The following is a 27590-nucleotide window of genomic DNA, read 5'->3' on the forward strand; positions in this document are numbered from 1 at the left end:
TATGCATTCATAGGTTGATTCTTGTATGTACCCTGACCTGGGATAGAACCCACAACCTTAGTGTATCAGGAGGACGCTCTAACCAACTGAACTACTTACTCAACCAGGGCTTGGATGCTAATTCTTAATACTCATATAATTTAAGACTCTCAGCTTCTATTTTTCTTTACTCAAAATGTTCATCTTTCCAGTACATTTTAGTAAACTTTAACATACTGATTTTTTTTAAATTGACTTTGAATCTCTATACAGTTATAAGAAATTTGTTAAAATAACCCTTAGTATTTTTTCCTTTGGATGTCAGGGGTACAGAATTAATTTTTGGTTCTTGGTACATTATCTTCATTGGTCTTTGAATGGCCTACCTTGATTTAGTTAGTTATTTTGTAGTGAACTCGTCACCCAAACAAAAGTCAGGACCACGACAGTAATCTGTTTCCAATCAAATGACTCCTCTCCCCAGTTCAATCCCTTTGCTTCCTCCAACTCAAGGCAAGCCTCATTCTGAATCCCATGTTCTTCATTTTCTTGCTTTTTATTTTTATGTAGTTTGAGTACATCTGCACATATTTTTTTAAAGCATATGTTTTTAAATTTGTGTATCATTCAGTATATTATGTTTTGAGACAAATTTTCCCCTTAAATTAAGATTTTAGTTTCATGAATATTTTTAGTAATATTTTAAATGTTATTAGATATTAAAAGTAGACTCTCTTTGACTCTTTTAAAAGGAAATGATTGAAAACTATGTCCACTGGAATGAAGACATAGGAGAATGGCAGCTAGTGAGTACTTCTTTCTTTCTGGAACTGCTTGTGATCTACTTCCTGCAGACTCGGGATTTCACTGGCTCCAGTAGGGAGAGGGGGTCTCTAGATGAATCAGATCAGAAGCCAGTACAGTGGAGAAGAAGTTTTCTAATTAACTATATTATAATACATAGAATATTCGGTGGAAATGGCATGGTCAGGGCTACATAGGACTGAATGACCTCTGGGTCACCCTTCTGTTCCAACAAACAAATCATGTTTTATGAGTGTAACATCAGTATATCTCACAGTAATTTGCTAATTTACAGTATTAATTGCTAATTAAAATAATTCTCCTCTGCCTTTTTTTTCTTTTTTTGAGAAATGTGTTGCCTATACAGGAAATAACATGAGGAAGCAGACTCCAATTCCTGATAAAAAAGAGAAAGATGTAAGACTGCGTTTTTTAAATTTACAATGTTTCTTTATAGGAATGTGGCTTACTAAATTATGTTATCAACATGTGATCTATTAATCAGCTATGCCAAAAGTAGGCAGATCTTTTGGAAATAGAGGTGCCCAGATGGAGTGATTGTCAGGAAAGTTCTGCTCCCTGTCAGTGTGATGGCAGGCTGATTTCTGCCATGAGAGTGGCATGAAATTATTTTTGGACTATTTTCACCACCTTTCTGGGTCGTGGTGGGCATATGGTTAGAGACTAGAATGTCCTTTCCAAAGCTAGTCCTAACCTGACCAGTGGTAGCACTGTAAATAGAACACTGACCTGGGGCACTGAGTTCCCAGGTTCACAACCCCAGTCACCGGCTTGAGCGTGGGCTCGCCATCTTGAGTGCTAGGTTACTGGCTTGAGCACAGGATCATCAACATGATCTCAAGGTTGCTGGCTTGAAGCCCAAGGTTGCTGGATTGAGCCCAAGGTCACTGGCTTGCCTGGAGCCCCTCCAATCAAGGCACATATGAGAAGCAATCAGTGAACAACTAAGTGATGCAACTAAGAGTTAATGCAACTAAAAGTTGATGCTTCTCATCACTCTCCTGTCTCTCTCTCTTTCTCTCTCTCTTGCTTAAAAAAAAAAAAAAAGGCCCTGGCCAGTTGGCATAGTGGTAGAACATTGGTCCTGCATGTGGAAGTCCCAGGTTTGATTCCAGGTCAGGGCACACAGGAGAAGCAACCTTCTGCTTCTCCACCCATCCCCCTTCACCTTCTCTCTCTCCCTCCCTCCCTCCCTCCCTCCCTCCCTCCCTCCCTCGCTCTCTACCTCTCTCTCTCTCTCTCTCTCTTTCTTTTCCTCCTACAGCCATGGCTCAATTGATTCGAGTGCACTGGCCCTGAGTGCTGAGGATGGCTCTGTAGAGCCTCCACCTCAGGCACTAGTAGTAGCTTGGTTGCAAGCATGGCCCCAGACGGGTGTTATTGGGAGGATCCCAGTTGGGGCACAGTGGGAGTCTGTCTCTCTATCTCTCCTCCTCTCATTTGGAAAAGAAGAAAAAAAGAAAGAAAGAAAGCTAGTCCTAGTCTTGGGTCCCCAAGACGTAGCATCAACTTTAGGGAAAACAGCAACGATTTTGTTTTACCGCTAAGGAATTTATAGTGTGTCAAGGCTCATTCGCCAACCTTGCTGAATATGTTTGAGATACATGGCATTAAAGGAAATTTAAGACATTTGTTTGGTCTTGTCTGTTGTGGCTTTTTTCTAGAGTTGATTCAGTATTTTAAATTGTTCCCGAAATCTGGTTTAAATTCTTCCTCTAAGAGTATCTGGCATTGATTTCCTTTACTTAGCCCTTTGAAGTGGACATTTCCCACGTGTATCTTGCCTATACTGAGGAGAGCCTACGGCAGTCCTTGATGAAATTGGAGAGGCCGCGGACTTCCAAGGGGAAAGCAAGGCCAAAGACAGGGAGAAGGTAAGGACTGTCTTTGAACCCCATCATATCAAGGCAGTGTGATAAGCTAAGTAGATACATTTAAAGGAATTTAGTTAAGGTAAATATTTTGGCTGATATATTTAAATATCAAAATTCTTATGTAGCTATGATTTGAGTAAATAAAATCCTGCTAAAGAATTAAGGTCTTCCAACGTTTTTAGCTATCTTGAGTAATAGAATTTATTTTTAATGTATTTTGTTATTTCCAAGTCATTTAGTGTCTTACTTCCTTGATTCTCACATTAATTCTTTTAGTGAGATGCTAATTAATTTGCCCAGTTATACTCCCAAGTATTGTATCCAGGTGATTCATTTTTCTGTCATCAACACCCCCAAAACCTTGATTTCGTCAGTCACCAGTTAAGGAAAGCTCTGTCCGTCTTGCCCTCTCCGTTGGGTGCTGGTTCTTACTGTTGGGTAGTCTTATGGGCAGCATAACATAAGCCCAGGGATGCCAGGATGGGAGCCCGCGGCTATTCCTTCTCTCCCTGCCTTACATCCGGTACTGTGAGTATAGTTAGACTGATTGTGAGACGTCAGCGCTCCTGAAATCAGAGGGAAAAATAAGCTAATTTTTTCTCCTGCTTTGAGCACTTAGACTTTTGAGTTACATGTAGGGTGAGGTTGTATGGGTTTAGTATTTTGTGTTGCGTGATCTCGTAGACATAAGCTGACCTTCATACACTGGGGATAGTTGACTCAGGAGGAACCAGTAACATATTAAAAGTGTAGAACTTTTACATGCTCTAGTGCTTAGGTGCCAGGGGTCAACAACTTCATCTGCCAGCGGGAGCCGTGCATGTAATACTCATGAATGCAGTGTAGCAGTTCAGAGAAACACAACTCTCTCTAGATCTCTCACTGCCACTTTTAATAGAGATATTTTCCTCTTTTCTCTGAAGTTAGTAAGAAAACTAACAGTGCAAGTGTGATGATAAGTATAAGATAGTAGCCTCAGTATAGGCGGAAAACTGGCTGCGGCAGGGCCTGCGCTCGATGGAGAGCGATCTGTCCAAGGCGGGGCTCTGTCCTGCTCCTGGCTAGTGTTGGGGATAGAGGGCCATGGTCTCTGAATCTTTCTGTTTCAAAGGAGAAACCAGAAATCAAGTTATTTACATGAGCTCTCTCCCTTTTAGTTGCTTTAAAAACTATGTGGACCTAAAATGAACAGTTTAATAAGTTATTTGGATATAGTTTTCAGAATGCTCATTTAAAAATGTATATCTTTTTGGCCCTGGCCGGTTGGCTCAGCGGTAGAGCGTCGGCCTAGCGTGCGGAGGACCCGGGTTCGATTCCCAGCCAGGGCACACAGGAGAAGCGCCCATTTGCTTCTCCACCCCTCCGCCGCGCCTTCCTCTCTGTCTCTCTCTTCCCCTCCCGCAGCCAAGGCTCCATTGGAGCAAAGATGGCCCGGGCGCTGGGGATGGCTCTGTGGCCTCTGCCCCAGGCGCTAGAGTGGCTCTGGTCGCAACATGGCGACGCCCAGGAGGGTCGCAACATGGCGACGCCCAGGATGGGCAGAGCATTGCCCCCTGGTGGCCCCGTGGTGGGCGTGCCGGGTGGATCCCGGTCGGGCGCATGCGGGAGTCTGTCTGACTGTCTCTCCCTGTTTCCAGCTTCAGAAAAATGCAAAAAAAAAAAAAAATAAATAAAAAAATAAAAAATGTATATCTTTTTGGTTTAACCAAAAAAAAAAAAAATTATGAGCCAAACACACGATCTCTGTGCATGAAATTAGCATGCTATATACTATGAAAACAATAAACAGCCATAAGCTGTTTATTGCACAATAAATGGTGTATTGATGTTACATTATGTGATAATGTTCAGTATGATGTTCCTCATTAGAAAAGCATAGTTCAATGCACTAAGCAAATTTGCAACAAACAGGGTAAGGTAATAATAGCATTTCCATCAGTCCCTATATGGGCCTGTGCAGTGTTGCCTCAGATGATGTCTCTGATTGTCACTGAATAAACCTGCGTCATCAGCCTACAAAGGAGGAGATCACCAGCGGGGTCAGTCTCGCCAGCGGGCAGCCCACCCAGCCTGGCTGTGCGGTCTAGTCCAGCTCTGGAAATGATCCCCCACTCAGCCCCTCCCCACTCTGGCACCTACTCTAGGTGACCTGAAAAGACAGACATGAATCCGTCTCTCATGATCATGCATGTCAAACCTTGGCCTAGTCCTAGACTCTATGGCCTCCTTGTTTTATCTACTACATAATGTAAAGTGTTTGCATTTTAGTCTTTTAGGAAAGTCTTCATGTTTTCTTTTTCTTTTCTCCAAACAGAAAGCGTGCTCCAAAGCCTGAAACTGTAATTGACTCTTTACTTCAGTAAATGTTATGAACTTAAAGTCTCAATAAAAATTAGTGATGCCCTCATGCCTGGACAAAATATTTAATTAAAATACTGAAGACATTTGTGTAATCTCAAATAATGAAAGCTGTAAATCATAGAGTAAGACTGGAACTAGTAATTTGTCTAATAACTTTTAGTCTATATTTAAGTTAATATAACATTAAAATTGCACAACTGGTAATTGTTCAAATATTCATATTAGTACTCTTCAGTTTATACTATGCAGGGAAGTTGGGGGAGCAGCTCTTACTTACAGAGAGTTGCAGTTTAAATGTATTCATAAATCTGCTAGGAATTTACTCAACTACTGTATATTTATATAACTGGATATTCAAAATAGAAAAAGTGTATGTCCTGTTTTGTACACAGACAGTAGCAGTTCTAATTATCTTGTGTTGTGCTATTGTATATGAATGTATGAACTGCATATCTAAGAAATAATTCAATTCTCACACCCACCTGGTTTGTTTAAATATGTTCTGATTTTTATTTTATTCATTTTAAGTATTAGGTGATCTATAGAAAACTTATAACTTGACAGTTAATCTTTAGATATATACATATTTAAAAAGCGTAAATTGATAATATGTTTCTGCTGGCCCTCACTTGAACTTTTTTGCTATTTTGAGTTCAAGTCAAACATACTTTTTTTGTTCTGATTTCATATTCTCTTGAAACATTGAATATTTACCTAATTATAAAGGAGTCACAGTTGCAGAAAATTAAGTAACTAAATACTGGTCACTAATCTTTGCCTATATGTGTATATTTTTAAAACTTCATTTTGAAGTGTGATGAATAGATGCTTTCCTTTGAGTTCTAAAGTCTGGTGAAAACTAGTTGAGCAAGTCTCCATTTTCTAGAAAATACAACCACAGCAAGGAAAATAATTTTTTAATCCTTTGCCTTTAAAACACTTTGTTTTGTTTTTTCTTCATAGTTGATTAAAAGAAAATATTCTTCCCTGAATTTTTCATTGACAAATCTAGTTAGACCATTTTCTTCTAAAAATAAAAATAATTTTTATTTATAGTAAAATTAATTTACTAGATAGAATTGTGTTTTCCTTGTTGGCTGCTTACAAAATTTTTATTTTTTTATTTTTTGAACATTATGCTACACCTACACCACTTAATATATCTTCTGTGAACTTTAAAATAAATTAGTCTTAACATTATTTTAAGAAGTTTGGTTAAATACTGGTGTATAATTATACAGCTGTATGTAGAGTGGGCGTGAGTGAAGGTGGTATACTTGTGAGGTTCTGGTAAATGTGTGCCTTCGATTTAAAGTGTATTCGAGCGTGTACTGAATGTCCTGTGTATGGTGCGTATTTTCTCAGTAATGAGAACTGCATTTTACTGGCAGCATTTTCTTATGTGTAAAATAGAAGTTTATAACTTGACTCCGTGAGGCACTAGTTACATACTGTGAAGACTTGAGGTGAGCTTGTATCTTGTAAGAGCTTTGTGTGAGCAGAATATCTTGGCAATTATAAATGCACATTTAACTCTGTTAGTAATTACTCTAAAGAAATCTTAACTTTGCCAGTAGAAAGAAAAGATTAGTACTTCTTTTTAAAAGTTCATGTTTTTAGCCATTCACCATCCAGTTAATAAGAAAGGAATAACTTTTACATTAAGCTCTAAAAGATTTCAGAAAACTTAAGCCAGTATGTTAGATTTTTTTCTATTACTCCACTGCAGTAACGAAAAGAAACCTATAAAAAGTCAGAGCATTAAAAAAAAAGTCAAAGCATTGAGAAATTTAAAAAACAGGCTGCTTTAGCAGTTTTTTTAAAAAAGCATTTACATTAGAACTGATTATGGACAATAAATATGACAGCGGTTCTCAACCTGTGGGTCGCGACCCCGGTGGGGGTCGAACAACCAAAACACAGGGGTCGCCTAAAGCCAATGGCGGGGTCGCGACCCACAGGTTGAGAACTGCTGTCTTATGAGATAAAATTTTTTAATTTTATAGAAAAATTTGATATTTGAGGCAGGCCTGAATAATCCATGTGGAAACACAGGACGCTGACTGGACAGCTGCTCAGCTCGCTCCAGCAGGGCAGTTCTGTGGCTTCTTCACATTTACTATGTCTTTGTGCACAAATGGAATATTTTGTAATAACTTCAGTGTTAATTTCATATAAGGGTATAGATGAGAAGACTTGTTCATTATATGAAATAGACAGATTTAAAATGAGTGTCACATAGAAATAGGTTTTTGAATGGGTATTTTCTTCTCTCTTTAATTTAAAAAAGTAATATTTATTTATTAAAGGGAACCTTGGTAGAATGTTATTTGTTTGTTGTATGTCTTTAATAAATCCTGTAATTATATATATTGATAATTAGGATATTAAAATATAACAGTAGTCCCATTGTTGTTTCTGTTCTCGTGGAGGATAAGATTAATCAGGGACGGTCTGCATCTATGTGTTTGTCCCACAGATGTAATCCATTTGATAAGCTGGGTCATCTTTCTAGTAAAAGGGAACCTTTGTTTGCAGCAAGAAATTTAAGGTCACTGGGATTGGGGGGTGGTACCACTTTATCTGTAACACTTTATTTTAAATTATAATATGGTTTGGGGAGTTTTATTGTTTTGTTTCTTTAGGTCTCTTGAAAATGTCTTTCCCCTTATCTCTTAAGAAAAGTCCCTCTCTTTCCTATCGGGCTTGTGAATTAAGGAATGGGTAAGATGTACATTTAAACACACCAGTCCTCCCAATTACTTTTTATAATTTTTATTTTTAGTGAAGTGAGAGGCATGGAGGCAGAGAGACAGACTCCCGCATGCGCCCCGACCGGGATCCACCTGGCAAGCCCTCTACCGGGTAATGTTCTGCCCATCTGGGGCCATTGCTTTGTTGCTTGGCAACCAAGCCATCTCAGTGCATGAGGTGAGGCCATGGAGCCATCCTCAGCACCCGGGGCCAACTTGCTCAAAACAATCAAGCTATGGCTGTGGGAGGAGAAGAGAGAGAGAGAGAAGGAGGAAGGGGAAAGGTAGAGAAGCAGATGGTCGCTTCTCCTGTGTGCCCTGACTAGGAATCAAACCTGGGACATCCACATACTGGGCTGACACTTTACCACTTAGCCAGCCAAGCAGGGCTAACCAATTTCTTAATGTATACACTTGTTTTCCTTTTTAGTTATTCTTGGTTTAAAATAGTAAAAGAAAACATAGGTCTTCCTAGTGCCTTTGAACTTACTCTGTAGTTTGACTAGTTTAAATCATTAATAACTTCAGTAGTATTACTACAATACTGTATACTGGTGAAAATTACAAATTATACCATGAGCTTGTTACATTAATTTCAAAAGCCAAACTTCCATTATATTTTATGTATAAATTGTATTTGTTTTAAGTTGTACATATTGATATTGTATATATATGTGCAGCATGGTTACAGAAGAAATAAAAATGTTTACCTAATGCCTTTAGTAGTGGTCTGCTTCTTTACTGAACTATTTGTGTTTGTAGCCATCTTGATATTAATAGGCAGGTTTTTTGTGTTTGGTATCTCGGAATATGTGAATAAGAGAGACCTGTTTAATTTCATCAGGAACTCATATTGATGTGGGTCTTTCAACAGAAACCAGGGAGAGAGGTTTTTAAATGTGCTTCTTCTCATTGATAATACTTGTTTTCACCAAAAATATTTTTATCCAAGTTTTGTTATCCTTTTCATTAGATGTTTGAGAACAAACTTGAAGTGTGCATGCAGAATGTATCTCACTAAAAGGTGAAAGGAGGTACTGCTGAGTGGTAAAGATACCATAATCTTTTTCAAAAAATGTTAATGAGTGTATTGTATGTCTAAAACATTGCTTGGATTGAGGTTAACATGGGTCCTTTTGACAAGTATTTATTAATTCCCAGCCACCATGCTAGGAGGTCTTCAATTCATAAGGGGTACCATAAGTTTTGATTTGTTGGCAGGTTTCAAAGGACTTAGCGTGTTTTGCATAGGAGCGGAGACACCTCTGGCCACCTCAGGGCTTATTCCCTTCCTCTTCCCAACTACTGGCTGTGGAAAACTCCAGCATGTGTGTCGAACATGGAGACAAAATTAAAGGCCTACCCTGGCGTAAGCAAGACAGTACACAGGGCTGCCTGCGCCCTCTGCCTCCTTCCTCAGTTGAGCTTTGGAGCACTGATACTATCATCAGGCAACATGTTGTCCATCCCATTTTCTCATGAACACACTCCAGAAACTTCTTTTAATACCATGTATAAACTAACTCAGGAACAACAACCCCAGTGTTAGCCGAAGGGAGCATGGTTAGCCTGTGCCTAGGGAACAGTGAATGTGGCTCTGAAGCCACAACTTACAGCAAGCTGGAGAGCCTTCCAAAACAGTTGTTATAACATTATCTGAATGTCACATTCTTAAGCCATTTCATTTGCAAAGCAAATCAGATATTCAGTCGTCCTTCGGAAGTTAACAAATGTGTGGGAAAATGATTATGAAGAGGCTACTTCAAAAAGAGCCTGTTTCCTCTCAGCATTTATCTTGGGCTTCCTGTGACCCAATCTTCAAGTTACTTTTATCAACGTTATCAGAACATCACTTTGTCTTACCCGAGCACGTTTATGGCTCTGACTAAAGAATATGATAGATCAGACATCCTTCCACACCTGCTGCCCTCCCCCATCCCTTTTTTGATGGCTGGGGAAATTTTAGTTTTTAGTCAAAGGCTATATTTCTCCAGTTGTACAAAGGAATTTAAATGGGACTTTTCAACTGAATACATTTTGTCTCAGGGTTGATACCAATCTTTAGCAAGAGGATATTGCCTAACCCAACCTAAAAGTACCCCAGTTATTACAGAAATACTATGCTGACCTTGATTTCTACTTCATCGTGAGTTGTGCCATTCAGTCATCAGGTAGGTGTCTTGTGGATAGATTTACTGTGAGCCAGCCCTGCACTGAGCCAAGCTCACAGCCTCCCTCATGAGGAGCGGCAGCCACATCAGCGGAGAATGACAGCATAGTGTGTTGAGGGCCGTAGTGAAGGCATGGCAGCTTCTCTAGCAGCTAACATGGTGCCCAGCACCTACCGACCAAGGCTCAGAGATGGCTTCTCGGGGGTGCTCTCCCTGGAAGTGTTAAAACAGTCCAGCACATGGGGAAGGCATTCCAGGAAGAAGGGAGTACCCTGACTCTAGATGCCACGTGCAGTGGTGGGGACCATGGAGCCTGATAAGAAAAGAGAGGCCACAATCCCTCTGTGAGTTTTCTGTGAGCAGTGGGAAGCCACAGAGAATTTTAAGTGGGTCACTCATATTGTTTGTGTTTTAAAGAAATGACTACTGGAAAGACTGAAGGATTAGGTGGGTGCTGGGGGAGCAGATGGTGTCACACTGTGTCCTGGAGGCTGAACTGGTTGGCAGCCAGAGGAGCCAGCCTCCCCCTCCCTAGCTGGCTCTCTTGCACTCATGGCCAGTACTTCGACTGACAAAACGTCTGTCTTTACTTCTCTGTACTGGTGTTGCCTCGCAGGCTCCCAAGAGTGCAATCCGCACACAGAGCGTCAGCACATACTTCTGTTTGGTTAACCACTGGCTGTTGGAAGCAAGAAAGGAACAGACCGATTAGACACTGGAAGTTGAACTAGGAAGAAGTGGACAGGAAGGGTGGATTAGCAGACAAACACTTCAGAGAGCCGGAGAGAGAGTGTCTGAGTGCTTGGGGCAGAGACCCATTCAGGAAACACTAGGCATGACAGGAACTGGAGGTTCCTGCCTAGGAATGGGGACTCTAACGGGGTGACAAAGTGAAGCAGGCAATCAGCCTCGAGATTAGAGTAAGTGCTGCCTCGCCCTCAGGAAGCTGGCAGGACTCCGCTGCTAAGCGGGTGCGCTGGGAGGCCTGGCCAGGCCTTGCTCCAGGAGACAGCTATGCGCTGCCCTCCGTCCCCAAACTCCCCCCTCTCGGGTGATTGGGCCATCCCGACAGGCCAACGGTCATGGCATGTGGAGGGAGGTGGGAGAAAAGCAGGGCAGGTGCTGGCGTGGACACACCAATCAGTAGCAGCAGCAAGAGAGCCCTTGCTGCGTTTTTGTCAGAGGCTAGCATTTCTGGGGCCCAAAGACATTTCAGTAAGAGACAGTCATAGATTTGAGTGAAATGATTTTCCTTTTTTACACTTACATGGGTCAGACTTTATTTACTTAGTTTTAAATTACTGTTTACATTCAATATTATTTTGTATTAGTTTCAGGTGAACAGCGTGGTGGTTAGACAGTCATTAACTTTATAAAGTGCCCCCCTCGTGTTTCCAGAACCCACCCGGCATCATAGATGGATGTTACAATATTATTGACTATATTCCCTTGCTGCTGCTACTGATTGGTGTGTCCATGCCAGCACCTGCCCAGCACTACCAATCTGTGCTGCTCATTCTCTTCACCTTGTTTTGCCCATTGCCCCAACCCCCTTCTATCCAGCGACCGTCAGTCTGTTCTCTGTGTCTGTGAGTCTTGCATTTTTGTTGCTCATTTATTTTGTTCTTTAGATTCCACATATAAGTGAAATTGAAACTTTTTTCTTTCATTCATTTATTCAGTAAGCATTTATTACCTACTAATGCCAATTAGAGATAAAATAGATTCTTAGGTAAAAGAGGTAGCTGATAACAGAGAGAGAGGGGGTTGGCCTTCACTGTCACTGTCACCCATTCCGTGCACAGGTGGCAAGAGGCACATCCCATGAAGCAGGCACAGACTCTGGCTGCGTTTCCTAAATGAATGCATTTAAATGAGAAGCATCTCAAGTTCACTTAATCCTGAAATTTCTTCACTTGTTCTATGTGTGACCTCGATTCATGTTGTCTCACTCCCTTGGTAAACTCAAGAGCTTGTTATGTGTTTCCACCTGTCTGGAAGTAAATAGTTGCATCTTAACCATTGAAGCTCATCTTATGACAGATCTTCCTGGAGCCGGCATGTCTCCTCTATGGCCTGTTCTGAATATTTCTTCCCTACAGCCTTTCCTTTACCTTCCTGGCTTCATATGCCAACTGTTACCCACAGCTCATATCCTGTGGCAGACAACAGCTCACATTAGCCATTGAATACATATGAGTCTCAATCAAAGAAGAAAGGAAACTAAAAATTTTCGGTGTGGCCTTAGAAGGCTCCATGACTCTTAGTTACCTGTTGCCCTTGGCATGCTGGTATTTTATGTGGGCAGGCTGAAACTGGCTGTGGTCAGGGTGAGACTCTAAGCTTTTGATTTGTTCCCTTATTTTGAAAGGGTTAAAAAGAAGTTACATGTTTTGGTATAATTTTAGTAATAGTATTAAGTTTTGTCACATGTGTAAGCAAAGATGAAGAGTGCTCATTCACGGTTACTAGATTCGTATTCTTGCACAGAACATGCTTCAAAAGGCATGTTTCAATGACTTGACACTCGTTTTTTTCCCCTTTAATCTTTTTAAGTGACAGCTTTATTGAGATATCACTGATACTATAAAATTCATCCTTTTAAAGTGTACATACACTTCAGTGGTTTTTAGTATAGTAGTCACAGAGTTGTACAGCTGTTGCCACTATTGAACACCAGAGCATTTCATCATTCCCAAAGGAAACCCTGTGTCCATTAGCAGTCACTCCCTCCTTCGGCATCCCCCCATCCCCTAGCAATGAATAGTCAGTCTACTTTTTGCCTCTATGGATTTGCCTCTTCCAGACATTTCGTATGAATAGGATCATACTATATTTGGCCTTTTGTGTCTGGTTTCCACTTGGCATAACATTTCCAAGGTTCACCCATATTGTAACATGTATCAGTATTTCTTTTTTTTTTTTGATCACTGAATAATATTTCATGATATAAATAAACCACATTTGACTATCCATTCATCAGTTGATTGACAGTTGGGTTGTTTCTGCTTTTTTGCTATCATGCTGCCATGGCCATCTGTGCAGGCGTGTTTGTGAGGACACATGTGTTCAGTTTGTTCAGTTCTCTGGATAGACACTCAGCAGTGGAACTGCTGCCCCTGCAGGAACTCCCTTTAGCCTTCTCAGGAGCTGTCACACAGTTTTCCAGTCACAATGTCTGAGAATTCCAGTTTTTCCACATCTTTGCCAACATTTGTGATCTTCTATCTTTTTAGTTTGTTTGTTTGTTTTTTATTGAGAGTCAGGGAGGCAGAGAGACAGGCTCCTGCATGTGTCATGACTGGGATCCACCTGGCAAGCCCCATATAGGGCAATGCTCTGCCCATCTGGGGCTGCTGCTCTGTTGCTTGGCAACCAAGCTATTTCAGCACCTGAGGGCCAGGCCATGGAGCCATCCTCAGTGCCCGGGGCTAACTTGCTCAAACCATTCAAGCCATGGCTGCTGCAGAGGGAGAGGGGGAAGAAAGATTGAGAAGGGGGGAGGGCTGGAGAAGCAAATGGTTACTTCTCCTGTGTGCCCTGGCTGGGAATTGAACCTGGGACTTCCACACGCCAGGCTGACGCTCTACCGCTGAGCCAGCTGACCAGGGCCAGTTTTTTTCTTTTAATTTTTAAAAGCATTCATTATTTGTGTGCGTGGGCACACACTGATTGAAAATGGAAAGCTACCAGCCTCCTGCCTTGCTTCACCCACTCTCATTCCAAGTCCTATTCCCAGCAAGCCACCTTCCTTTGTTTTTAGTTTTCGTTTTTGTGGTGACTAAAGATCTGTTGATTCATTAGCTATTGGGTTTTCACCTTTTATTATAATAACTTTCAAACATGTATAAAAGAGTAGTACAGTCAATCCCCATGTCCCCATTTCCAAGCCGCCACCACCAACTCGTGACTCTTGTCAACTATTTTTTTAATTCATCAGCTTGAAATATTGTGTGTCAATTTCCCTATTGGAAATTGAGGATTTAACTCATTGATTTATCCTTTTAAATGTTTTATAATAAATTATTTTTAGATCTTCTATTGGCCCTGGCTAGTTGGCTCAGCAGTAGAGCATCAGCCCAGCATGTGGATGTCCTGGGTTCAGTTCCCAGTCAGGGCACACAGGGGAAGCACCCATCTGCTTCTCCACTCCTCCCCATTTTGCTTCTCTCTCTCTTTTCCTCTCCTGCAGCCGTAGCTCGAATGGTTTAAGCGAGTTGGTCCCAGGCACTTAGGATGGTTCTATGGCCTCACCTCAGGCACTAAAATAGCTTCGTGCCAAGCAACAGAGCAGCAGCCCCAAATGGGCAAAGCATCGCCCAATATAGGGTTTGCCAGGTGGATCCCGGTTGGGGCGCATGTGGGAGTCTATCTCTCTGCCTCTCAATTTAATTTAAAAAAAAGATCTATCACCTTTACAATTTTGAATAAATACTTAGATCTCTTGTGCTTATTCCATCAACTTTAGTATTGCTAGCTGACCCCATGGCTGAGTGAGCTAGATGTTAGGTCCCCTCTCTCTTTCCTTCTGCTCTTCCCTCTCAGTCGTTCTCAGCTGTACCTTTTGAAGTATTGGGCTGATAGTCACAGTCTGTGCTGTGATCATAACTCCTCTGTGCTTTTTCTGCTGGTTCTGACTTGAGATTCAAGGGAATTTACATTAAGACTTTAAACATTGTTTACTGCAGAGCCATGTCATATGCCAGAATTACTTTCTTCCCTGTATTCTTAATATGACAACTCTTGCGCCAATGGGAGAAGAATGTTCTAGTCACCCAGTTGGCACCTTTCTATCCAGTAGGATGCATGGGTCCCCTCTGCAAGCTTGCTCTTGTCATCTACATCTTATGTGGACTTACAGTCTTTAATCATCTTGTGCTTTTTGTCCCCAACTAGAGGGAGGAATGCAGTCTTGTCTTCTTGACTTCCATACTCATTTCTCAGTATATTAAATCGGTTTCCCCCAAAGTTGTCAAGTAAAGCACCAATGCTAGTAAAGTGAAATCATGCTGTCAGGTTCTATATATACTTTATTTTGTGATGAGTCATAAATATATAAATATTTTTAAAATAAGCCTATTAAAAAACTCATAAATTAAAATATTCAGCTTCAACTCTTGGAGTATTTCTCTTGCATGATTGTTGTCAACTTGTCCAAGAATTCTTTGAATGTGCTATGCTCGGCTTCGTTCACAGAACAGTTCTACAAAAGAAACATTGCATTAGCTTGCATGCTAATGTTTGGGTCTTGTTGTCAGGCCTGTCTGCTGGAGTCAAGTCTACAGTGGCTCTGCCCACCTGAGCAGTGATCAGATCAGGGCCTCCAGTCCAACCTGATGGGGACTCTGGCTCTGCCACTACGCAGGGTTTGCCTGTTTTCAGGGCATACTGCTTCCTCTCCTAGAAATTGTTACTGTACTATCACTAAGTGTCCACCTTTGAGGGCACCTCAGTGTCTGGAAAGGTGTGTCACACACAGCTGGGTGCTGCTCAGGGGCGTCACGTGAAGGTGGAAGTTGAGACCTGTCCACTGCTGTCCTGAGCCTTCTGTGGAGCTGCCTGGACTGCTGTGAGGGGTTCAGTCCTGCCCGTTAAATAGCAGCATGACATCTTGGCAGAGCGGAAGGCGGAAGGATTCCAGGTACCTGCCACCAGGCCACTGCTTCCGTGTGGATCTCCGCTGTACCAATTTAACAATTGCCTTGCTCAGGAGAGACCACTTCATTTATAAAATGCTTCAGTTTCCTCTTTTGTGAAATGGGAACAATAGTGTTGATTTTATAAGATGATAAAGACAATTAAAAGAGAATGACTGTAGCCCTGGCTGGATAGGTCGGTGGGTTAGAGCATCATCCTGTTAACACAAAAGTTGCTGTTTCAGCCCTGGCTGGTTAGCTCAGTCAGTCAGAACATCATCCCGAAACACCACGGTGGTGGGTGTGATCCCCGGTCGGGTGGGAAGCAGCCAGTGAATGCACAACTAAGTGGAACAACAGATGAATGCTTCTCTCTCTCTGTTTCTCTAAAAATCAAGAAAAAATAAGTTTCCTTCTAGCCAGTCCTCTGCCCAGTTCTCTCTTTTTAAAAAAAAATTTTTAAGCTGCTGGTTCAATCCCAGGTCAGGGCACATACAGAAACAGATTGATATTTCTCTCTCTCTCCCTCCTCTCTAAAATCAATTAAAAACAATGTAGAGAATGAGTGTAATGTCAGCTTCTTATTCTGTTACCTTAGAGGTAAAGAGGGAGCCCAGGGAGGGGAGGATGTCCCCAGTTCATCTTCTTGGCGGTAGCTAGCATCCGTGCCTGGCTCCCCATCTCTCCCACACAGTCAGCCCTCTCCACGGGACTCTTCCCACTGGTGCAGTAACACACTGAGTGGATGCCCTGCCTTCAAAGAGCTGCCCTCACGTCATGCCTGGCCTTCAGCTGCTGGCCCATTTCTCTGCAGTTGCATAGCAGGACACCTCAAAAGAGTTTTCTTTGCTCATTGCCCCTCCCTTTTCCCTCCTCCCCAACCCCTTCTCTCTGGAACCCACATCAGGCAGCCTTTTCTTTTTTTTAAAGATTTTATTAATTTTAGAGAGAGAAAGAGGGGGGGGGGAGCAACTTATAGTTGCTTCTTGTCTGTGTCCTGACCAGGCAAGCCCAGGATTTCGAACCAGCAACCTCAGCGTTCCAGGCTGACATTTCATCCACTGTGCCACCACAGGTCAGGCTTCAGTCAGCCTTTCATTCCGACATCTTCATTTATATCAGCATCACCGATGCCCAATGTCATGCCACATCCAATGGTCATATCTATCTTCATCTTACATAACCTTCAGTACAGTTGACATACTTTGTCACTCCCTCATTCTTAATAGTTTCCTCACATGCCTCCTGGGGCTCCACACCCTCCTCAGTTTCCTGCCACTTCCAGCTCCTCAGCCTCCTTCCAGCAGGAGCTCTCCTGTTCCTGCCTCCAGGCTCGGAACTTGGATCTCCTTTCTCTATGTCATTCAGGTTTGTGACTTTAAATGACATCTTTCTAAGGACTCTTCATTTTATATCACAAGTTCTGACCTCTCCCCTGACCTTCAGACTTTTGCAACAATCTTCTCAACATCTCCACTTGGCTGTCCAATAAGTACCTCAAACTTACTATTAGAAAATTAAACTCCTAATCTGCTCAGCCTCTAGCCAGGCTTGCCCCCCCCACCCCTTTCTTGTCTTCCATATCTAAACACCAACCATCCCCCCAGGGGATGGGCCAGGAACCTCAGGTCACCTTTAACATTCTCTCACACCCCTCACAGTGGACCTATCAGTGTACTTTCAGCTGTGTTCCAGATCTGACCAGCCCTGCTGCTCCCACCTTTCAAAACCACCAGCGCCAACACCGACACTGGCAGCCTGGGAGGCTGCAGTCACCTCTCGCAGGCCGTCTTCTGCTCTGTCCTCACTCAGGCTACTTGCCACACGGGAAGCGGTCACTTTATAGCACAAGGACAGACCGCATCTCGGCCCTGCTCAGAGCCCTTCGGCCATTTCCCACCACATTTCTGCTCAAATCCCCCTGCTCACTGGCCCAGCCACACTGGTCTTCCTGCTGATCTTTGTACACACAAAGCTCATTTCTACCAGAGGGCCTTTGCACAGCTGTCCCCTCTGCCAGGAGCATTTGTTCTGCAGTTCTGAGGCCTGCTCCTTCACCTCATTTATATATCTTCTCCAATGATGTTCCCAGCTGCTGAATCAGCCCTCTTCCTCATCACCCCTATGTTTTTTATTTCTATATTTTTCTTCATAGCACTTTTTACTGGGAACATCATATGACATGTTAGTTTGCTTCTCTGTCTCCCCCACTAGAACATTCTGTGAAAGCAGGGACCCTGCCTTCTGCTCTTGAGCACTGTATCCCTAGTGCCTAGAACAGCACCTGGCACTCAGAGCCGTGGTGAGTGGGTTGATTAACACGGTGCCACCCCTCAGAAGGACGAACATCCAGACGTGAGGGTGCCCTACGCCAGGAGCCACGCTGTCAGCACTATGCCGCTTACCTTGTTAGCCATGACGTTGAGGTTCCTGTCGAGTTTGTACAGGGTGTTACTGCTCCAGCACCTATGGTTACTATAGACCTGCCGAATCACCTTCATGGCCCTGCAGAAGGTGTCCTTCTCAGCTGTGTTCTAGAAAGAAAAATACCAGATCGTTGTCTACTAGCTCCATGTTTCAAACATGGGAGAGACATTTTTCCGGTTTCTTTTTTCCAGGAAGACAAGTGGTGAAGGTAGGTTAGCTCAGCTGTGGATTGGATATTCAGGGGTTTCCACAATGTGAACAATGGGCTGCCCCAACAGCCGTAAACCCCTATAAACAACCTCTCCCAATTATCTGCAAATGCAGCAGCTTTTTTCTCTAAGTTCTCAATTTCTTTTCTTTTAGAGGGTTTTACTGAAAGGGTATCTGAATAAGGTCACTCAACTACTATAAAGAAATGACAGTGTGAGGGTTTGAGTGGAGAACCATCTGGCTAATGCCCAGGTCCATTTCCTGAACATGACACAATCTGTTCTCTCTGTGGAAGGTGCCCATGTGAGCTCAGAGTCAGATTCTGTGTGCTCACATTCCTATAAGGTTTTAAAATCCAGGTCTCAGCCTGACCTGTGGTGGCACAGTGGATACAGTGTTGACCTGGAATGCTGAGGTCTCTGGTTTGAAACCCTGGGCTTGCCTGGTCAAGGTACATATGGGAGTTGATGCTTCTTGCACCTCCCCCTTCTCTCTCTCTCTCAAAATGAATAAATAAAATCTAAAAAAAAAGAAAAGTCTAGGTCCCTGGAGGTTCTGCATACTTGTTGAATAACTGCATACACAGAGTTTCCACCCTTTGGCCAGGAGAGTGCTGCTTCAAGCTGCCCTCCCGTTGAGCCATCTCCATGTAGAAATGTAGGGTCCAGGTGAGATGAGAGGCATTCCCTCCACAGCTGGGTGAGTGCCAGGGTCCAGGTAAGGTGCCCAGGAGTCTGGCCTCAGGAGATCATGGAAGCTTCTGAGAGAGGGTGCCATTGAGTTAGGCCTTAGACAAGGCTCCTGTCAGGGGTCCTTGACCTTGAATCTGCATGATCAGAACCTCCCTGGAATGCTGGCAGCTCTGCTGTGGGCCTGGCCCCTTGCCTCTTCCTGGGGTTGGTTGGGCCTTAGAAGAGAGAACTTACAAGCAGGGAAACAGCTCTTGTTGGAAATCTGGGAGAGGGATTGTGCCTCAGGCCTGGTGTATTCTCTCATTTTTCCTAGAAACAAGGTCACAGAGTCTGGAGAGTGGTCTCAGCCTGAGTCTGATCCACCTCAGATAAAGCTATCATTGGCCTCTGTTGGGACGTGGTCCAGTCCCTTGCCACTCAAAGAGTGGTCCATGGAGTGGCAGTTAGAGATGCAGAATCTCAGGCCCTGATCTCGACCCACTGAGTCACAACTGTGCACTTACACCATCTCCAGGGACTTTCTTTATGAGAAGCGCTGTCCAAGCAGCTTTGAAAGTTCTGTTACATTTTTTCCCTGATTATCAAGGTAATATAAGTGTACTATAGTATAAAAATAGTATATATTCATCAAAAATGAATTCACTCATTACCTACCAGCCAGAGATAACTACTGTTAATATTTTGGTAAATATCTTCCTGGGTTTTTTAAAATACTTTTTCCAAAATAGGGACCAACTCTTGGCACTGTTTTGTAAACTTTTTGTACTTAACACGTAGCATTTTCTTTTTTAAGATTTTTTTTCTTATTTTTAAAAATTTATTGAATTATTTTAGGGAGAGAGGAAGGGAGAAAGAGAGAGAAATATTGATCTGTTCTTCTATGTGCCCTGACCAGGGATCAAACCAGCAACCTCTGCGTATCCAGACAATGCTCTAACCAACTAAGCTAACTGGTCAGGGCAGCACAAGCATTTTCTTAAATTGTTCAGAAGTATTGGAATATGGGATTGAGAGCTCTGTAGGAACTCAGGGCACATTTGCACCATAATTGATCAATCTCCTGTTTGTTGTTGCCGTTTTTTGCTTTTGTGAATAATGAGGCAGTGAATCATTTGTGCAAATCTTTGTGTTCATCTCATTTCTTTAGGTTAAATTCTAGAAGCATCAGAATCCCAAACTACAAAAGCTCCCCTCTCCCTGTGGGGTGTGATGGCCCATGGGCAGGCCCTTTGGAAGGGCACACACTTAATGAACTGGTGAGAGCCCCCCCTCCTCCCGGTCCTGATTCTAGTTGCGAATTTAAGAGCAGAACCAGTATCTCTGGGCTCTGGGAGCCAAGAAATCTCCCCAAAATCATCATGTTGCCGGAGGCTTTGTGGGGAGCAGAGGCGCGAGGCAGAGGGAAGGCATACCCTGCGTGGCTATGGGGAAAGCAGGGCGGCTCCAGGGGCTCAAGAGGGCCGGGCCCTTTGCTTATTTTCCCATCAAAACAGAATGAGACTTTTAAGAAACTCTGGGTTGGAGCCTAGAAATTAAACTACCCTCTGAAGATATTTGACAAAGGACTTCTTAAAGGTTATTAAGATAAAATAAGAATTGAAAAAAGTTTGAATCAAGTAGAAAAACTTTTTTTAAAACTTAGTCCTAAATAAAGGCCATTTTAGCTAAGGGGCTTAGCATCTTTGTTCTGTGGGTGCTGCAGCAGCAGGAGACACCCCATGCTGAAGGCTTCCAGGGGCTTGTCCAGTGGCTGCGACCTGGCTGTGCCCACACAGCTCAGGCACACAGAGCTGCTCAGGAGAGAGACGCCAAGGGGAGGCCCAGGTCCAGGCCAGAAGGAAGCCGTCCCTTGTGGGAATGTCAGAATGGCGGAACGCCTCTGGAAGATTTCTTCTGTGGCAGTGACTTCCTGAGTTCTAACTAGGTTCTAGATTAGCTTCATTCAGGGCCATAAAAATTCAGTCTTGTTTCTGTCAAACCCATTACCTGCACTTCTATCCAGATATAGTCAGCTATTGCTGTTTATGAAAAAAGTCTTTACTTTTCACTAAAAAAATTTAAAGGTTGACATAGTGCTTTCTGCAAAATTATGAACTTTAGTTCTGTTTGCTAGGAACTATCCCCCAGCTACTGGTCCACCTGAGAACTCCACCACAGACCAGCCAGCCTGCTTGCTCGGCCCATGGCTCTCCCTCAGCTCACCTTAATTTCATAGACACCAGGTAGGCATTACCTCTAAAGCCCAGGATCTCGATCAGCACATTCCTGCCAGTAACTGCCCAGAGCAGAAGGCTGCCCAACTTGAAGATACAGGAATTCTTGACTCCCAAAGCAAATAAAATGAATACACTGGATTTTGGAACAATATTCCTCTTTAGGAAAAGCAAGAAGTGACTTCCCCTCCTACATATCACCTTGTGAGTTTTGAAAAGAATCTTTCCTTGTCTGAAATATCCTTATAGATAAGTAAGCATTGCTGAGTCTTTGAGGAAAAGAAAAGAAATGGAAAAATGGGGATTGTGAATCCAGGAGGAACAGAAGCTGGTCCAGGTAGGCATTTGAGGTAGCGCAGAGTGAGAGAAGGCAGCGGGTCTTGTTTTAGGAGCTATCTACCCATATGGTGAGAGAGGAATGTGAGAACCGGATGCACAGGACGGCCAGGAAGGGGAGGAAGGCAGTGGGCAGGTCTGCGCCTCCATGGGGATGAGGGTGGCTGGGGCCCTTAGGGAGAGCCCAGCATGGGGTCGCCGCCAGATGTGGAGGGTTTTATCCTTTCCAGCCACTGGCCCCGCCCCTTTAGAATTATTGCTTCTCTACAACCAGTTTTCATCTTTTAACAAGAGTTGTATCATCTTACAATAACACTTCCCACTAACTCAAGAGTTGGATTCCAACCAACTTTCAAAATCACTTTAATTTCTTCAGATGTGGAAACTGAGTCACAAAGAGGTGTGGAGACTCACCAAAGGCCACACTGCTAGTTAATAGCAGAACCAGGGCTAACACTGTATTCTGTCTCACTTTCAGGCCCTCCACACTTGTTGGGGGCCCTACCCTTGGCTTTGGGAGAGCCCTCTCAGCTGTGTAGCCACCTGCTGGACAGTCCAGGGCACAACGCCGTGGACTTTTGGCTATTTTATAGATATATATAAAATCTATATACATATATCTGCAAATCTCCAAGTCCTTCCAATCTAATTATAGGGTCTGATACATAATGAGATTCTGAAGGAAAAATTATGTAATACATATTCTTATGTATTATATAAAATTATATTACAATATTATATATTATATATCAGATTCCTGGAATAACCTTTGATGAAATGAAGTATCCAGATAAAGTTTTTATCACCAAGTAGGGTGGGCCTGTTTGATGGCCTGTGAGCTGGGGCTCGGCCCTGCCCACTCCACAGGGCCTCTGCCAGCTGCCCCCAGCACACTGGAAAGCAAGTGGTTAGGAGACCACTGGTAAATTGGAGCTTTGGGTTTTCTTTCTCAGTTGTGTGTTTCCATGAAAACAGGAACTGATGTGCAGAAAGCTATTGATATGTCTGTAGTCATGTGTTTGTCAGAGAAAATGCACTATCAGCTGTCAAATCTATCTCCTCCCACTGCTGATGGAGGGGCGGGCTGAGGCGCACAGGAGTGGAGGGGTGAGATGCCCGAGCAACCAGAAGCAGGGAAGAGTTAGACCTCATCTGGCAGGAGGTTCGGACCAGGCTGGAGGGGACTTAGCAGGACAGAGCAAGCCGAGGGTCTCCGGGCAGCTGCCCCGGAGCCGGTGGGCTGTGAGGTGACCAGGGTGCGGAAGAGGAAGGGCTCTGGCAATACCATCTCTGTCGCCATAGGAAGTCTCTTAGACAAAATGAAAGCTCCCTTAACCTGTAATCTCAATATCTGTTTTGATGAGAGTCTTTGGTTTTTCGGAAATGTAAGGGCCAGAAAATTCTCTCCTTCAACAAGCACTTATGAGTACCTGCTATATTCCAAGTACTCGGCCAGTGCTGGGCAAATCCTAGAGAGCTTCTCTTGGCCAGGATTCGGAATTATAAAAGCCACGCTTTCTATTATACTTCTCCTAAAGTAAGTGTAACCAGAAACATTAAAACATGTTTTGAGAGTAAAGATCAGAACTCTCATTCTTTGAAAACATTTAATAAATAGTTAATTTAATTCGAGCCTATTCACTTTCTGTTAAAAATAAAAAAGTTTCTTGTTCAAACACTTGTGGACGGCTTTCCTGTCCCAAGTCACCCATCTGTCTGCCAAGCAGACCACCCCAGAGAGCTCTTACCTGCGGGCCCTTCAAGACGTCTGCCACGGTCAGCTCCATGCACTGTGGATCCCTGGCCTGGGCAGGAGCAAGAAAGCAAGAGAGGGAGTTACCTCCAACTGAACAGAGAAATCCTCGCCAAGCATCTCCCACTCTCCCACACTGAGAAAACTTACCACAATCCCTTAAAAATAAAGTGCTAGGGAAGATGTGCCCCAGCACCATCCACCAACTACCAACTTTTCTAGAAGCTGCTGTGTTCTTCTCATAGTCTAGGAAATGTCCACAGCATCATCACACATCTGGAGAGATGGTGCCAGATAGTGTACTCACCATGTTCTCTCTGAGGCCTGTCAGCATTTTGATATTCTCTTTCAAGGTGTTGAGCCTGCACCTTTGGACATTGTTGCTGGCGCGCCTGCATCCGTGGATGAAGCAGCTGGTGCATGCTAGTAGGCAGACCAGGGCTGGAATCAGTTGGGATGTGAGACCCATTAATAGATCTCTGTTTGCAATGACAACTTGAGGCAATTAGTTTATCAGGAGAAGTTAACAATGCAATTCTGACAATGATATCTCTATATATAGATTTAGAATTGCTGAAACCAAGGGAAAATGAGTTTACATTGGAAATTTTCATTACACAAAGTTGGGGCCAATCAGTGCTTCTCTTCCAGGAGAAAAATAAGCCTCACAGAAACAGGTAAAATGTTCCTGTGAAATCAGACCAATAGGAAAATGAAACCTTTTTTAAAATAAACTACAAAGTATCAGCATAGGAAATTACACCATAATTTGCTCTTTAGATTAATCTTATCAGCTTGGGGTTGTTGCTGGCTTTTTGCTTTGAAGGAAGAGGCCACAGGTGTCCGAATTTGTTTTAGTGCAATCCTCCTGGGGAAAGATAGAGTAATATCAAGAAAGTTTGACTTGAATGGTATTTCAACCTGGCTTTTTCCAAGTATGGGTGGCATTTTGGAAACTTTTCTTTTGTGGAAAAGCTGATCTGGGGTTCTTTATCTGGGTAGAAGGAAAGTAATGAGCACAGATTCTCTTCTGTTCTAGCGCTCAGGCGTGCCGCTCTTCCAGGTAAAGGACAAGTAACCCCAGGTGCGCTTCTCTTGGGTCACAGCAGATGCATAGGTCTTTAACAAGAAGGAGGCACGAGGCATGTTATGTCCACCCCTCTTTACATGATACTTAAATACATCTTTAGCTAAAAAGAAAAAGAGAAAAGAAAAGCCACAACCTGACTGATTTACAAATCCAACGTCTGTCAGGGCTCTATCGCCTCTGCTGTGCTGGTCCAGCCCTCCCCCCCCACGCTGCCCGCTGGCAACGCTCCAGCACACTGTGCTCTGTCCCCCCTGAGCTTTCCTTCTCTTTCTTCTCTACTGTCCTTATCTTGGTTTCCAACCTCCCTCTTCCTACTTACTTTCCTATGAAAGATCACACAGAAAGATTACTGCTAAGGTTGTTAACTGTGTTTTGGATCTTATTACAATGTCTTATGCTCTTTGAAGGCAAAGACCTGGATAATTGCATCAAGAAGGCCTTTCGACCATATTTAGGATGCTTCCTCTCATTGGGACTGTGCAACACGTTTGCCAGGCTCAAGGAAATAACTTCTGACACCCACTCCATGTAGCTGGGTCATGCTTCACAAGTTAAGGCACAGCTTCCACAAGACTGCCCTCACTCTACACACCACTGCAAATCCGGGGTTCAGTCCACTGTCACTTAAGGCCAACTGACTACAGATCTCACACTACCCATTGCTAGAATGACTTACAATGCTCAGGAACATGCTATGCATTTTTATTATGGCAAAAGGATACCAATCAGGGCCCTGGCCTGGCTGGTCAGCCCAGTGTGTGGATGTCCCAATTTGATTCCTGGTCAGGGCACACAGGAGAAGCCACCATCTGCTTCTCCACCCCTCCCCTTTCTCTTTCTCTCTCTTTCTCTTTTTCTCCTGCAGCCATGGCTTGATTGGTTTGAGCAAGTTGACCCCAGGGGCTGATGACGGCTCAGTGGCCTTTATCTCAGGTGCTAAAAATAGCTTGGTTGCTGAGCAATGGAGCAATGGCCCAGATGGGCAGAGCATCAACCCATAGAGGGCTTGTCAGGTGGGTCCTGGTTGGGGCACATGTGGGAGTTTGTCTCTCTGCCTCCCATCCTCTCAATTAATAATAATAATAATAGAAAGGATACCAATCAGATATAATCAGTATATAATGCTAAAAGGGTTCCAAAGTTGAAGCTTCACTGTCTTCTCCCTGTGGGGTCAGAACATGTCACCTCCCCAGTACCTTGATATGTGACAGCATGCAGTACTTCTAAGCAGGTCCTCTTACTTGAGCTTCAGTGTCCAGACTTTTACTGGGATGTCATTCTGTAGGCATGATTGATTGACTTGCTGGCCACTCAGTTGACCTTATCCTTGGCCCTGTCTCTAGAGGTCAGGCTGATATCACAATAGTTTAATAGCATGGTTGGCCCCTACCTTAAATTGCCTCATTATCATAAACTATCAGGGCTTACCATGAATAGAAAAGAGTCCTAATACTTGGAAAATCCCAAGGATTTAGGGGGCTACCTCCCAGGAACTAATGACAAAAACCAGCCAAATTCTTTTTTTTTTTTTTTTTTTAGGAAATGAAATTTAATATTGATATTGATCAATGAGTACAGAGGTTTCAGGTAAACATCTCTATAGCATTTGAACTGTTGATTGCATTGTGTACCCATCGCCCAAAGTCAAATCATTTTCCATCACCATATATTTGTCCCTCTTTATACCCCTCACCCCACCCAGCCAATTTTTTTTATTTCAGAGGTTTAGAGGTTATCTTCCAGGAGTGGGGACAAAGGTCAGACTTCTTTGTGTAAGCTAATTCTTTTTTTTAGAAAAGGTATTTTTTTCTCCAATTTTATTGAGATATAATTATATACAGCACTGTATAATTTTAATATGCATATATAACAATAATTTGACTTACATAATTATCATAAGTTTAGTTAACATCCGTCATCTTAGAAATATACAACAAAAAAAGGAAAAGAAAAAACTGTGTTTTTCCTAGGATCTACTTTTTTTAGCAACTTTCAAATATACTCTACAGCAGTGTTATCAGAGGCCATGCTGTACATGACATCCCCAGAACTTTATCTTGTCACTGAAAAGTTGTACCTGTTAACCCCTGTCATCCAAGGCCCCCTCCTTCCACTCCCCACCTCTGGTACACACAGATCTGATTTTTTTCTGAGTTTGGTTTGTCTATTTGTTTGCTAGTTTTTAGATTCCACATATGAGTGAGACCATATGGTATTGTCTTTCTCTGACTTATTTCACTCAGCATAATACCCTCAGTGTCCACCCATGTTGTCACAAATGGCTGGATTTCCTTCCTTTTATGGCCAAATAATATATCTATGTGTGTATCACATTTTCTTTATCCACTTATTGATCGATGGCACACAGGTTGTTTTTATGTCTTGGCCAGTGTAAATAATGCAGTGGCGAACATGGGGCTGCATGTGTCTTTTCAACTTAGTGTTTCTGTTTCCGTTGGATAAAGACCCAGAAGTGGAATTGTTGAATCATATGGCAGTTCTATTTTTAATTTTTTTAAGGGAACTCTGTACTGTTTTCCACAGTGGCTGCACTAATCTGCTTTCCCACCAGCAGTGCAGGAGGGTTCCCTTTTCTCCACGTCATCACCAGCACATGTCATCTAGCATGTGTCATCTTCCGCCTCTCTACTGATGCCATTCAGGTGGGAGGTCGTATCTCCTCGTGGTTTGGTTTGCACTTCCCTGGTGATTAGTGATGCTGAGCACTTCTTCATGTACTTCTTGGCTATGTGTATGTCTTTTATGGAAAAATGTCTATTCAGGTGCTCTGCCCATTTTTAAATTGGACTACTTGTTTGTTTGGGTTTTTTGCTAAGGTCAGTTAGTCCTTCACTACACAGACAGGTGGGGTGCTTGAGATGAGCAGACAGTGCCTCCCAGAACAGGTGGAGACTCCAATTCAGATGTGCCATTATTTGGAGTAAAATAGTATACACTCCTTTTTTATTTTTTTATAATTTTTATTTTATTTTATTTTATTTTTTTACAGAGACAGAGAGTCAGAGTGAGGTATAGACACAGACAGACAGACAGACAGGAATGGAGAGATGAGAAGCATCAATCATTAGTTTTTCGTTGCGCATTGCGACACCTTAGTTGTTCATTGATTGCTTTCTCATTGCCTTGACCGTGGGGCTTCAGCAGACCAAATAACCCCTTGCTCGAGCCAGCGACCTTGGATCCAAGCTGGCAAGCTTTTTGCTCAAACCAGATGAGCCTGCACTCAAACTGGCAACCTCGGTGTCTTGA

At 43.0% G+C, this 27590-nt stretch overlaps 2 protein-coding genes across 3 annotated transcripts in view; one reads left to right on the forward strand and one right to left on the reverse strand.

Moving 5' to 3' along the window:
• Positions 1-5085, forward strand: part of KIF3A (kinesin family member 3A) — a 53758-nt gene extending 48673 nt beyond the window's left edge. For both annotated transcript variants that reach the window (XM_066344451.1, XM_066344450.1), the window contains 4 exons: positions 732-785; positions 1132-1200; positions 2554-2678; positions 4993-5085. In XM_066344451.1, coding sequence (XP_066200548.1) covers positions 732-785; positions 1132-1200; positions 2554-2678; positions 4993-5041 — 297 coding nt within the window. In that variant the 3' untranslated portion in view covers positions 5042-5085. The remainder of the gene's footprint in view (positions 1-731; positions 786-1131; positions 1201-2553; positions 2679-4992) is intronic.
• A 9988-nt stretch (positions 5086-15073) lies between these two features.
• Positions 15074-23699, reverse strand: IL4 (interleukin 4). Its single transcript, XM_066343676.1, has 4 exons — positions 23538-23699; positions 23226-23282; positions 18005-18133; positions 15074-15166 (listed from the first exon to the last, which is right to left on the reverse strand). The coding sequence occupies exons 1-4, from the start codon at positions 23697-23699 to the stop codon at positions 15074-15076; spliced, it is 441 nt and encodes a 146-aa protein (XP_066199773.1).
• Between the last annotated feature and the right edge of the window lie 3891 nt (positions 23700-27590).

Source organism: Saccopteryx leptura, chromosome 6 (assembly GCF_036850995.1).
Source record: "Saccopteryx leptura isolate mSacLep1 chromosome 6, mSacLep1_pri_phased_curated, whole genome shotgun sequence".
Classification (NCBI taxonomy): domain Eukaryota; kingdom Metazoa; phylum Chordata; class Mammalia; order Chiroptera; family Emballonuridae; genus Saccopteryx; species Saccopteryx leptura.

Coding starts and splice junctions, on each gene's coding strand:
- IL4 (XM_066343676.1), bottom strand. CDS start 23,699: ATGGGTCTCACATCCCAACTGATTCCAGCCCTGGTCTGCCTACTAGCA. Junction 23,283..23,537: donor CAGGCCTCAGAGAGAACATG/GTGAGTACACTA, acceptor GCTCCTGCCCAG/GCCAGGGATCCACAGTGCAT. Junction 18,134..23,225: donor ACGTCTTGAAGGGCCCGCAG/GTAAGAGCTCTC, acceptor TTTTCTTTCTAG/AACACAGCTGAGAAGGACAC.